The sequence below is a fragment of the Callorhinchus milii genome, unplaced genomic scaffold (assembly GCF_018977255.1).
Source record: "Callorhinchus milii isolate IMCB2004 unplaced genomic scaffold, IMCB_Cmil_1.0 Scaffold15, whole genome shotgun sequence".
NCBI lineage: Eukaryota > Metazoa > Chordata > Chondrichthyes > Chimaeriformes > Callorhinchidae > Callorhinchus > Callorhinchus milii.
Window position 1 is genome coordinate 13,500,898 of NW_024704756.1, and position 13,762 is coordinate 13,514,659.

The 13,762-nt window shown below is 39.3% G+C and overlaps 1 protein-coding gene across 1 annotated transcript in view; it reads right to left on the bottom strand.

Annotated features, from left to right (window-relative positions):
• Positions 1-5,766: 5,766 nt before the first annotated feature.
• The window catches only part of LOC103179457 (mastermind-like protein 2), a 71,274-nt gene continuing 63,278 nt past the window's right edge, over positions 5,767-13,762 (bottom strand). The window contains exons 3-5 of the mRNA XM_042340620.1: positions 11,062-11,223; positions 8,662-8,770; positions 5,767-7,646 (exon numbers count right to left, since the gene is read on the bottom strand). Of these exons, the coding sequence (XP_042196554.1) occupies positions 6,592-7,646; positions 8,662-8,770; positions 11,062-11,223 (1,326 nt within the window). The 3' untranslated portion in view covers positions 5,767-6,591. The remainder of the gene's footprint in view (positions 7,647-8,661; positions 8,771-11,061; positions 11,224-13,762) is intronic.

Here is a 13,762-nt window from a genome sequence, read left to right on the forward strand (position 1 = left end):
GGCCGTAAGCACGATCGAAGAGGAAGGTTTTTCAGGCGGGACTTGAAAAAGGGGAGAGAGGGGCCAAGGCAGAGGGACTGAGGGAGAGTGTTTCAGAGTCTCGGGGCGCAGTGGCCGAAATAGTGACCGCCCAATGGTGGGGCGGAGGATGTGAGGGACCAGCAGGAGGCTCCTTTCACGTCAGGAGGACATCCCAAGGCACTGGACCCGAGCTGGGGGTCGGGATCGGGGAGGAATCCCCCCTGACGTAAAAGTGCTGTACCAAATGCAAGGATTATTATTATTATTTTCCCACACTCTTGTTTCCGAAGAGCTGGAAACTGGGACATTCTTATCACAGGAAACAGTGAAATAAATGGAGTGGCAGAGGAGGAAACAGGATTACAAATGATGCAAACAACGATGCAGCCAGAAGAGCCTCAGCAGCTTTCAAATATCATTCAAAAAAAATTAACGGAAAAATGTTTAAATCATATCTATTCTCCTTATTAAAAAAAAAGGTGGCTTTGAGAAATTGCTGAGCCTGGCAGTGTGAGCTACTACCGTCAACCATTTACTCAAGGTTCAGCAATCATGCCATTTCAACTTTATAATTATGCTAATTCAGCTCCCTTGCATTGTTGGGTTCATCAAGCCGACGTTGCCAGCAGTGTGACCTGCAGCAAGTTTTTCTAACGTTTTCGAAGCATGTGAGCAAGTGATTGTACTATATTTGAACACATAAAACGAGGGAGAACATATTTTAATATATAGCACACAACTATCACAATAATGTTCCAGGGATCAAATCGGAATGATTAATAAATTCTGTGTGTCTATGTAAAATTCTGTAATGACTAATCTGTTCAGTCAGTACTTACATCATTCGGAGCTGCAACAAATCTTTAAAAAAAGGCTGCACAGATTCATACTCTCGCCTACTCTTCATCAGTCAGAGATCATCAGTGGAAGCATTTGATTCATAACCGAGTGAGTGCAACAGAATTGCTGCAAGGTTTTTAATTACATATCTTTGATTTATTAGAGTGAACACTCTGTGATCGCTTCCCATGTTCACCCACGCCTCCTATGTCAAATCCTATTTTCTCTCGTTTCAGGTTGGAAGAGTCAACTTTACACCTAATGATATCTTCATTACTGAGGTATTTTTCCACAAGTGTGGAACTATGAATGAATGAACATATATTACTGTTGTAAGGTTGTCTTTACACATGTTTGCCTCCCTTTAGAACAATTCCTGAATGAGACCTGCTCTGCTGTGTATTGCTGGTGACATTGTGACCTGGAACCCAGTCAGACAGCTCCAGGCTCCAGCACCATTTTTTCCATGGTTATTATCCCCATGGGACTAAAGAAAAGAGAACATCTCCCACAGTGATTTGATACACTGACTCTCAAAAGAGCAGCTGAACAAGGGGATGATCCAGAAAATTAGAACCCAAAAAACAAAGCTCCCATCTACCCAGATATCTATCTGAGTATTGATTCAGAGATCATCAGGCGACCTGCTATTTTCACCCAGAGCCCAGCATTCATCTCCACAACTAGTCTGTGCGATTCAAGATGTAAGAAAGCACTAATTTTCTCACACTACACTCATTTCCACTACATCAGCCAGCAAGATTAGCTGTAGCTGTAACAGCTGATCTGCCACCTCTCAATACAAGACACCCAGGATTCATCCAACCAGTGGCTGCAGCTGATAAACTGTAATGCTGGTAAAATCGACCACAATATACAGTGAGGACTCCCCATCGTGAGTTAAGTTGTGCTATATCAATGCACTCAGCTCCCTAGCGGCGTGAACCTCCATTATAAAGTTAGGTGCAATTATGATGGAATTTGAGAGTAAAATAAAGCAATCAGTCTTGAAATCCTTACGAAATTCCACAGGTCTTTTTATTGTGGGGTTAAAATATTGATGTTAACAAGGTAAAAGGCTTAATTGGCCCCAGTTAATACGTGCTGTTCAAAGGACTTTTAGCTTGTTTCGTACTTTAATAAAAAAAACCTTGCATTTGATATAACTCCTTATTATGCTGTTAAATACCTAAGGTATTTCACAGGATTTACTATAGAATGTAGTGCCTGTATTTTTAGAAAATGTGGCAGCCAATTTATAGATTGCAATGCTCCACAAACAGCCATGAAATGAATGATCAATTTTATCCGGAGGATTGTTGGCCACGACACCAGGCGAACCTCCCCTCTCTTTTTAAAAATGCCATTGGATTTTTAATGTTCACTCGAACAGGCAAACGAGATCTTGGCTTAATGTCTTACCCAAAGGATTGCACCTTCAACAATGCAGCACTCCCTCAGCATCGCACTGTCATGTCAGTTTTTAAGACTATGAACTTCAAGTCCCATTGGAGTTTGAACCCACAATCCTCTGATCAGAGGTGTGAGTGCTAACTACTAGACCAGCTTAACATGTCATTTCCATTGACCCAAAATGGCAGATTGGACAGCAGGTGGGACGGAGTACACTTTAAAAGGATGGTGCTTGACAGGACAAAGCACAATTCTGAATTGTGATTGTATGAGCTTGTAAGTTTGTAAAAAGGATATGCAAAAACTCAAAACCTGTTGAAAAATAATTGATTCTTTTCACTGTACTAGGTATGGTGTGTAGATTATAGCTATTGAAATTTTAAACAATGAAATACTTTTACAATTTAAAATTTGTCAGTTGTAAATTAATTTTAATAACAAAATTTGCCAGTTTATTTTAGAAGTCATTCCTAAATGTTATATGTACACAAGAAAGCATCGCCTCTCACATACCCTCTCCACATGACTCCTAAACCCTATTCACTGCTTAATGTGCCTCTGTAAAATATGCCACTCGAGACTGTCTTTGTTCCCCCTCCCCATCATTGTCCATTAGAGCCCCTCCTCTCTGCTGGCTTTTGCTCTCACAATAAGCAAGTATTACATTGGGATCCCTTGTGCTTTGAAATCTGATCGTTACCTGCAGTAATACTTTGCAGAGCAGAAGCGAGGAAATATACCCTTTGCCAAATAACATTCCCTGAATTTTTCTCTTGTTGCGAGAAGAGTGATGGGTTCTATTTCACAGAAATATATTAAGTACTTGGGAGTGAGGGGAAAGTATTTTCAAAATAACTCCAGATTACTGATTTTCCTCTTCAATTTTCTTCTCTCTTTTTCTCCTGAAAGTGTTCTGACTCCTTTTATCATTCCTTCAGTGACAGTTGCTGTCCAGTATTTTTGGCCCAGTGACTATTCTATTGTTCAGGTGTGACCCTTGAAAGCAAGTCCTGGCTATTCAATCTGTGACACATCATTGCTTTCTCCAAACATGTTCAAACTGTAAATTATCTTATTACTGAAGTATGCATTACAAATTGAGGTTGGAAAGATATGCAGTCGTGGCTTGTTGTTAATGTATCGACCTTAAGAACCAATACATTTTATAAAATAAAATCATTACATTTATGTTTGTCTTGACTTGTAACTTCTCAAGGTTTGAGTCAGCAGACTTTACCTTGGAACAATTTTATTCATAGGGCAGCACTGTTAAATGCATCAATTGTTGCCAAGAAGGAAGAAGTCTGGAAGACTGGGATATTCCAGAGCCACACAAACCAGTTCTGTCTTGAGGACTAAGCACAGTGGAATTCAGTCAGTTCTGCTCCACCGCCATAGGGTGTGAGTTTAAAATTCCTGCCATGTCTCAGAGAGCCCCGATTTTCAGACACAATTTAAAACTTAAAGAATGAGTGTCACCAACTGTTTCATTTACATTTCACATGTCACTGCTAAAAGAGACAACCACAGATAGAGCACCAGAAATTGGAAAGCAAATTAGGCCAGTTAGAAAGGTTATATAAAATCAATCTTGTCCAAGAGATAGGAAGCACTGGGTAATTCAAGACTTCGAGAAAATCCCAAAGCTCCTGTTAAAAATGGAGAAGCTGCTTTGGGGCACTTAATTTTAGTTTTAACAAGCATCGAACAGGTTGACAAAACAGGCCACTTCCAACACATGCGAAATAGGAAAGTGTTTAAATTTCCAGTGCTACCATCCCTCACCTCGAAAAGCCCAAACTTAACAAAAAGACAAGCTGCAAACAATCTGAAGACAGACCCCATTGAAATAATTTAATTTCTATTGAACAGATTAATGTGTTCCAACGTCTCTGTTCCAGAAACAGCAGTAACAGAGAGATTTGAGAATGTCTCAATTGCTGTCAGTGCAGTCCTGTAATCCCTCTTACGCTCCAACATGCTCTTCCATACTTGGGGGCACTGGTTTTGTAGCCGTGAACTAAACATGACTTCCAATACATTATTAAGAAGCACCACTAAACAGAGGCGAGGTGCTTTCCAACGAGGACAGAGCGAAAAAATAGTTAGCTTTTTAGAACGCTCTTCTAAAATGAGAGTTGGCTGCTTATAGTTGTAGCTAAGGAGATAAATTAGAGATCACAGTTGAAGTCATTACAAAAGACATCTGTGCAATCAGCTAGGTAAGCCACAATGGCCTGGCTGCTGTGCATCCAAGTTTTGTTGAAAACATTCTGCCTGAACTTGCCACAAATTACTAAAGCAATTGGCAGCATTTCAAAGTCTCCATCTTTGCCAAGTACATAGAAGAATGTTACATTGACTGCTGGAACTTTTTAAAAAAAAATTATGAAGCACATCACTTGCTGATTGATACCTTCTAAAATGTGTCATTTATCTGTAATCATTTTTTACTAGACGCTCTTGAATCTTTTGTTTAGAAAAAACAATCTCAATATTATCAAAATGCGTATTATCAATGGTAGCAAAACCTCTCATTCAGGTGAAAAATGATTTTCTACTGGCAATGTAAATAGAAACCAGATGAGCAGTAAAGATTCTAGACCCAGAAGTTATTCAAATTAACCCTTACCTCTATAAAGATTCCCATCTCTGGACTGAACGATTCTTTATATACATTGTCAATTCACACAGAGAATCAGAAAAAATAGCATTAAAGTATTATAGCAAGAAAGTTCAAACACCAGGAAAGCTTTTTTACTATAAATACTTTTTAAAAGTTACATATATAGTATTTCATCGCTTTCTGGATGTCTATTTTCTGTTTTTTTTATATTCTCTTCATGCTTTAATATTAAGTTTTAACCCTTTTTCAATATTTTCTGCCTTTTTTGTCTATGGTAAGTTTAAAAACTTATATTTATCCTACTTTGGTTATCCAGTCTCTCGTTCGTTGTGTAAGCTTGGAGCAAAATTGTATTCTTAAACAGAGATTTTTTATCAGTCTAATCTTTTTGCCAATAAAGTGGGTCAGAATGGATGATTGATAATGGCCACTTCATAGATACAAACCTGTCGATCATGAAAGTGAAAAGCCAAATACTCAAATCAGTTCAAATCTAGATTGTATTGAGAAAGTTAAAATATTTTGATTTTAGAAGAAATACTGTACTATTTACTTTTTTTCTTCTCCCTGGCACATTCAGTCCAATCTGCAATGAATCAGGAATGAATGAAATGTTGAAAGTTCGGTAAATCTAAGAATACAGACATAATCGTGGATTTCTTCATGTCTGAATCATAACTGCGAGGCATAATATTCATAAAGGTTTACTGAACAGAAATGAACCTTAGTGAAATGCAAAGTGAGATTTTCCCAATTTTCGATGTGTCATTAAATAAAGGAGACACTTGTAATGCCTATTCCGCAGATGGATACGTCAGCCCTTTGTATGTAATGCCTGAAGCATGCCAGTTACTCAAAATGCAGTCTTGGCACAAGGCAAGTTTATTATGATATGAAGCAAAAACTTGTCATACTATTTGTGCTCCAAGATGGTATTAAATTAAAATAAAAGAAACACATTCATGAAAGAAAAAAAATACATGTGACTAATAAAACATGAATTCACAAAAGTTTCAGCAACAAACACATTATGACGCTCATAATATCTCTGTAGAACGCACATATAAATGTACAGAATGTCAACAGTAGCTGACAGATTACAAGGAAAGCAATTTCATATTGACAGTCATTCCATCAGTGGATTGCTCACTGTGCTAACACATATTGAAATCAAAATGGGATTGATGTTGAATGAAGGTCTATGAAACCAGGAGTAAATCACCTGTACAACACAAGACTGCACTGCCTATGTCATGTTAAAACATAACCTGTATTTTAACATTGTAATACATAGTATTACTGAGCCAACAATGTAGTCTGCATATTTTATACCAAATAAAAATAACAAAAATTCTAATATAAAAACAATGATTTGCCTATACTGTATTTTATTGACAAATGATCCAAAGTATAATTACTTCTTCCTGACTTACAATATTTATTAGGAAAACATAATTTACAGAATATTTTGAACAAATACATTAATTTATGTATTGCCACTTTAAAACTCAGCGTTGCAGACAGGACACTAGGTATATCCAGTGACCCAGACCTGCTAATATGGAAAGATACAGTGTCCACACCTACACAAGTGTTCAAGAGTCATGAGTCTGCAGTCACAGTGTGTAGATGGGTTCCCTCTAGGTTGAACAGCCTGGAGATCAGATAAAACGTACCTAAACAGCCAGACTTTAAGAATGCTGCCCCAGAAAGTCATCAAGAGTTAAATCATTTATCCAGTCATCATTGCTACTGCTGGTCTTCATGATGGACTCTATGAAGTCAGACTCATTCCGAGATCCACTCAAGGTACCGCTGTTGTTATGCTGAAGAAAGTCAAAGGAAGAAACCTCTGGGGCTGAATTGACACAGTTGTAGGATCCGGATGACAAGCCAGTCGATGTGTAGCTGGCTGGAGCGAGTCCTGGAGCTGGATGTGTCTGGCTCAAACTGGTGATGCCTGGGGGCACTGGTTTCATACTGGCCAAGGCTGTTAAGGGTAGCCTTGGTTGGTTATTCCTTGGGGGTTGCCCACTCATGGGGACCATGGGTTGTCCATTCTGGCCTGGGTTCAGTTGTTGAAGTGGCCTCATCTGTCCTCCTGGTGCTATCTGGTTTGGTGGCGCTATGCTTTGATGAGGAAACTGCTGCACAGACAAATTGGGTCTCATGTTCTGTTTGGAGAATAGTGGACTGTTTGGGAACTGCTGCATGCTGCCATCCATTTTGTTCTGGTTTTGCATGACGGAAATCCTTTGCTGTGCCCACATTTGAGACGTCATGCCAGGGGTGGCTAAAGGATTTGTGATTCCCTGGACTGACATATTAGCACCTGCCTGGCTTATGGATTGCCTTATGTGTTGGACAGATACAGCAGGATTTGCCACGGAGCCACCAAATACAGAAATTGTTGTCCTTTGGGGGATCATGGGCTGGCTCGGGACTGCCTGGCTGTTTGATCTCATTCCCAATGCACTCTGGCTGGGTCGGAGTGGCATGTTAATGCCAGAAGATGTCACGTTAATGCTTGAAGATGGTACGTACATGCCTTGTTGACTGCCAGGATTGTTTGAATACATTCCCATCGTCCGGTCACCCTGACTGGCATTCACTGAAGGAATTCCAGGCCCAAGATTGTTCTGAGATGTCACTTGCAAAAGCGCTTGGTTGAGCCTCATACCACAGTGAGCTGATGCTGATGTTGCCAATGGCTGTCCAGAGTTTGCAGGCAAAGATTGGGCCACAGCTGTGAACAACATAAAAATATTAATGTCATCTTTTCTTAAGACATCATGACATGACTTGTGTTGCCAAATACTTTCATAAAAACAGCAGTCGATGCCTCTGATCGGGTAGGAAAGTGCAAAAGAATTGACTATTCTTCCACTGTGATCCTATGAGAGCATTAATCACTTGCTGGCAATTGTGAAGCAAAGCTTTTCTGGCAATACTCCTCAAAGTCCAATTCTCAGGAACCACTCACAACCATCGAATCATAACCCCAGGTTCCTGAAAGCTGCTGAGAATTTTTTTTAAAAAAATGCCACAAGGTGCCAAAAAAACATTTACGTAACGTGTTTTCGACCTATCGGAAACCACTGAGAATTATTACACCTGCACAAATGTTCAGTTGATTTATTTCAAAAAGGCTTGGCAGGATCCTTCTGGCCTGTAGCCTCAACCTTTTGGATTCTCTCACCAATTTACCTGTTGCACACAAGCAATATCCTGCACCAGGATATCACAACACAAGTCCTACTCAGTTCCTCCTCCTCCTCCTCCTCCTCCTCCTTCCCTTCTACAGTATTTCACAAAGTGACAAAAACAAATACAGCTGCTTGATGTAAGGTGGACATTTATACTGGAAATTTTGTTGTGCAGACTTTTTGGAGCCCATAAAGAGGGTGAGGGGAAATGAAACAGTGCATTCCATTGGGAGGGGAACAGAGAGATAGTTATAAGAAGTGGATACAACTTTCATTTGGAAGAAAATACAAATAAAAACATCTCAAAAATCTAGAGAAAAAAGGCAGTGGAAGCTGCAAAGGCAAATCTCCGTCCTCTCTGGCATTAAAAAAACCAGCGACTATCCAGATGCTAGAGCCAGACGCGCGGGTAACATTTTCAGGAGCTCAACTTCCAAGTGAAATAAACGGCATCTCTCCCCCATGCCAAAGAAAACTTCCAGGCAGCATGCTTGCTGCTTTCCTGATTAAAACATTGAGGCTTTTTTTTATTGGATGCCGTGATGAAGATCTTACCCTGGTACTGATTTAACTGTTGAACTCCAAACGTGCACCTCGGCTCCTTGTAATCAGGGGACACTCGTAGCATGTGACCATTCATTTGATCATGCTGCCTTTGTTTCTCCTGAAAAAGAGACGAATGAGGAAACACCGATTTAATAATTTGCCGATGAGTGTATCCCGACACACACTGATCTAGATGAAGTATTCCATTTTAATTCAACTGTGTGTACAGCTCTTTATATATAATATATAATAATAGCAGGTTTTTGAAACATGTTGTTTTCACTTCACTCCCAACAGATATCAAATGCACATTTTAACGGGTGATCAGTGGGAGTTGCCTTAACAGCCTCTTCACTGAATTCATCCAAGTCTTGTTTGTATTTTGTTTGGTATAGCGCACTGAATAAAAGATGCCCATTCTCTATGTAATGCCCATTCTCTTCACGCCAAGAGAAGAGTCACATCATCTAAAGACGTTAACAACTATTCTGTCATTTAATTTGTAGATAGTTGCAGCCTGTTCAAACAGATTAATCCCTTTTATTGGTCTATTGGATTTGGCTGGAGTTTTTGAAAGCTTTCTGTAGTGTCAAATTGGCAACATGACGAAATTCCTAATTTTAAATAAAGAAGCGCAAACAACAGGCGAGCAGTGAAATGCTTTTCAATGAGCCTTGGATGAAGGGCGATCTTCGAACAATCTAAAAACCTTTTAACATTTATTTATTCCTCTCCCTTTCCGTACTCACCCCTCCCTAGTTTTACACACATGTCCATGACTAATAATGTAATAATCAATAATGTTGCTTGATAACTTCAACTGTGTGGGAAGGGTTCCCTCCCTGGACATATTTTCTTTTTGTCCCCAGATAGGCAATCTAAGATTCTGTAAAGACACCCTCTACAGGAAACCAAAGTTCAAATGTCAGTCAAGAATGGAATTTGAAGTCTGGCTCCCAGTTGATAGCTCACTCTTTTGGTGTTGTAGGCCACGCATTTTTCAAGTGTTTAATTTCCCCCCAAAATCAAAGACTTCACCGTTGAAAGACTTTCAAAGATAGATTCAAGGATCAAATAATATACCTTGCTTAGATTGAAGAATATGTGGATTGTAAACCAGATTACTTGAACTTAAACTAAATTTCTCTTCCACTGAGCATAAGCACATAAGAATTGCTAAAACAAAAGAAGACCTGTGTCCATCCAGTTCACCTTCCACCATCTTGGCAATTGCAAACTATATACTGTATCCCATGATATTATTTCCTAAAAGAAATCTATCTAATTTGCCTTGGAACACTGATGCTCCTTTAAATGAATTCGCCTTTATTCCTTTCATGGAAATTGGGACCTTTTTTGTAAAAGCAGTTTGGCATTCACAACAATTGAGCCAATTCAAAAATAAACAGAGATAAAGGTTTAGCTTCTTCCAGTTACCAAGAGATACCATGTATTCAACAAAAAGTCAGACAGACCAGAAGGCTGCAGGTTCGAATCCATGATAAGCCAAGGCAGCACATGCCCGGGCTACAATTGGCTTCAGCTCTGCTGCATTAGGGAGAGGAAAATCTGCCAAATTATTTCCCGATTGTTTTCCAGAGACTTGAGCTTGGATGTGTGTGCGTGCGTGTATGTGTAGTGGAGAGGAGGTATTACAAGTATAGCTGGCAAGTCCCTGTTATCTATGATAACGACCCTAGCACTGTAAAACCCAATGCTATAAAGACAGTGGGTTCAGTACTAAAGCTAAATTGCGGCATTATACAGCAAGCCATGCTTGCAAGTGGATACATTTTTTTAAACAATTGGTTTCCTTACTTCCCTCAGAATCACTCAATCTATTAAGTGCACTGCATAATGGATGTACAATATTTACATAATGTTTGCACAAAACATTTCTTTAATAATTTAATCTCTATATTTTTATTTTTCAAAATCAGTGTCATCTAAGCATATTACTCTGCCTTCAGTTCTGATGGAGTGATAATATCAATTACAAACTAAGAAGGTTAACTCTAACAAGTCATATTTTGAACTTTAATGACAAAAGAAGACCTGCGTCCATCCAGTTCACCTTCCACCATCTTGGCAATTGCAAACTATATACTGTATCCCTTGATATTATTTCCTAAAAGAAATCTATCTAATTTGCTTTTGAACACTGATGCTCCTTTAAATGAATTCGCCTTTATTCCTTTCATGGAAATTAGGACCTTTTTTGTAAAAGCAGTTTGGCATTCACAACAATTGAGCCAATAAAATAATAATTATAATAATAATCCTTGCATCTGATATAGAGCCTTATCACGTCTTCGAGTCGTCTCAAAGTGCTTCAGTGAATATACTCTAAAGTGAATTGACTGTGTATTTATGGGTGAAACAATTATCCACTGTGAGCCATAGTCTTACCTGATCAGCCATCATTTGTTGTTGAAGTAGATTCTGCTGCTTCTTCAGAAGTTGCTGCTTCAGAAAGGCATGCGATGGATTTTTTATATATCCACTACCAGAGTTTGAGTTTGGGTTAGCGGATGGATCTGGCAGCCTTGAAACCATATTAGGGTTATGGTCCTACAAGCAGGATGAGAAAAAAAGCAAAATTAAATTCTCTATAAATGCACATTCTTGCATCAAATGATTTTCCTGTAATCTGGAACCTGCTGTTAGTTTTCCATTGTCATTCTCCCACGATGAGGTCCCACCACAAGCAACATCTTAGGTATAGCAGTAAGTCATACTGACCCAAAAGGATGTACGTTTGGCCCTCAGCCTTTGATGTTCTAACTAGGATAGCAATTGAGGCACTGCAATTAGCCTTAGTGGTCCTAGGAGGAGGAAAGATCAGCCACTGATTGCCATCCAAGTGTATGCTTGGATGGCAATCAGTGGCTGATCTACCCAATGCTTTTGGGCATTGCGAGAGAGAGCAAGGTAAAATTTGATGGTCAAATAGTCTGCATAGTCTAAACACCCTCATGGAAATTTTTATTTAAGCAAGGTACCATGTCCAGCAAAGATGGCAGCACCTTGAAGAGAGGAGGAGGAGGGGGAGAAGGAGAGAGGAAAAGGGAAGTAAGATTGAAAGAGAAAACTCTGAATGTGTTGCCAAGTACACCCAACTCAACTACACATACACATTCCCAGCATTTGTCACCAATGATGACTCTTGTCGGATGCAAATATATGCATATTATGCAAAATTCTGGCTTGTCTGGACAAATAAGGCATGGTGGGTCTCTGTTGCATTTGGGGCTGGGCCAGTCAATCACACATTACCCAGAACAGCTCAAGACCATGTGTGCATCCGTTATTCACATGTCAACTGCACTGGATTGTGAAACAAGAAGAAAAAATGAATAGGATCCAATTTAGTTTGGATTGAGATCTCCGAGAACTTCACTTATTTGATGGAGTTAAGTACATCACGCAGTAAAGCTTAAGTAACTGAGTAAATAACATGGGGCATAGGATGTACCACTGTTAAGAGGAACAAGAAACCACAGATCACCCACAATGAGATCCCAAAGAGCTACTCTCTTTGGGGTTTCCAAAAATAACTTGCTATTTTCTGGTTGTTCAATTACACCAAAGTTAATCTGACATACGTTTATCATAGCTCTGGAATGGGAGCGTGCTGTTTACAGGACACTGAGTACATTGCCTGCTGTTCTCTTGCAGTCATACTTCCTTGGTTGTAAACTCTAAAGAATAAATCAGCCATGTTACACACTACAGACATTAGCAGGAACCATGAGGAAACTCGGCTCACTCTGCGTTCTGGCAAAATAATATGAAAACAGGAAATGGCACTTGAGAGAACAGAAGGAATTGTTCCTTGATTCTGTGCTTTGTGTTAGTTCAAATGGAGCTTTCACGATATTACTCAAGTCAAAATAGTCAATCATTTTGTTTCGGTGCAAGAGACCAGATAAATTTAAGATTCAGCTCTTCATTTTGTAATTGTTATGATGGTGAACAACTGGTTGCATAAAATACTTTTATTTTATGCCCAGTCAATCCACTTCACAATATATTTTGTGAAGCGCTTTGAGACAGCTCAACGATGTGATAAGATGCTATATCGAATGCAACGATTATTATTATTATTATTATACGGCAAACCTGCAACTTTTCTTTTAACAGCTTATAGGCAGGAACGGGTTTTACTTTTACAAATCTGTTCAGGTGCCCATGCCATGACGTCAGGCGAAGTGGCAAGTGTGTGTGCAATACACTGGATATCATGGCACGCAGGCTCTGGCTGGCCTGGGATATATTACAGACATGGGTAGGTCCCTGTTGCTTTTGGGTTCGGCCACTCAATCATACATTGCCCCTAAAAAATCTCAAGACCACATGCACATCTGTTATTCACATGTGTTCATCCATTTCTCACAGATTAAAACGGAGTTAAGCAACTACATTTTAAATAAAAATGTTGGGAGTTTATAGGCTCTACATTACGCCAAACACCTGAGGCACGCCAGTCTGCATTATGTATTGGGTGCTGCTCGCTCATTGCTTTAACTGAAATTTAACAACAGAAAAATGTTTTTTTAATGTTCGGTCAGCAACAAATCAATTTTCTCCATTTGTTCAAAGGAATAAAACTATCCCGAGGCAAACAGCTTTGACGCAGCGAGCAAAAAAAATAAAATAAATCGAGGCAGATGGTTTGCTAAATTCTTCTACTCCAGGATCAATGAACAGAATAAAAATCTATATTCATCTGTTAGCAATTACAGAGCAGAGAACTGGGGCAGCATTTTGGGACACCAGCCACACACCCCTCCCCACTCCCCTCAAAATAAACATTTTTTTTTAAAAAAATCCAGGACAACTTTCTACAAAGTGAAGAAATATTCTGTGGTTTCTGTGCATTTTGTAAAATGCGACTTCAAAGTAATCTGCCTGAGGCGTGTCCAGAGTTAATGTGTGTTTGGCTCCAGCTTGCTTTTTAACCTTTTCCCCAACGCTGTGCAAATTGCTATCCGCTGACCAATGATTTGCTCCGCGTGGCCAAGGTAATTCTGCATGATCCTAAAAATCGCCATTTTTCCTCAAATGTACTTATTTTTTAAAAAAACACAGTACTTGTTTTTCACCCTCC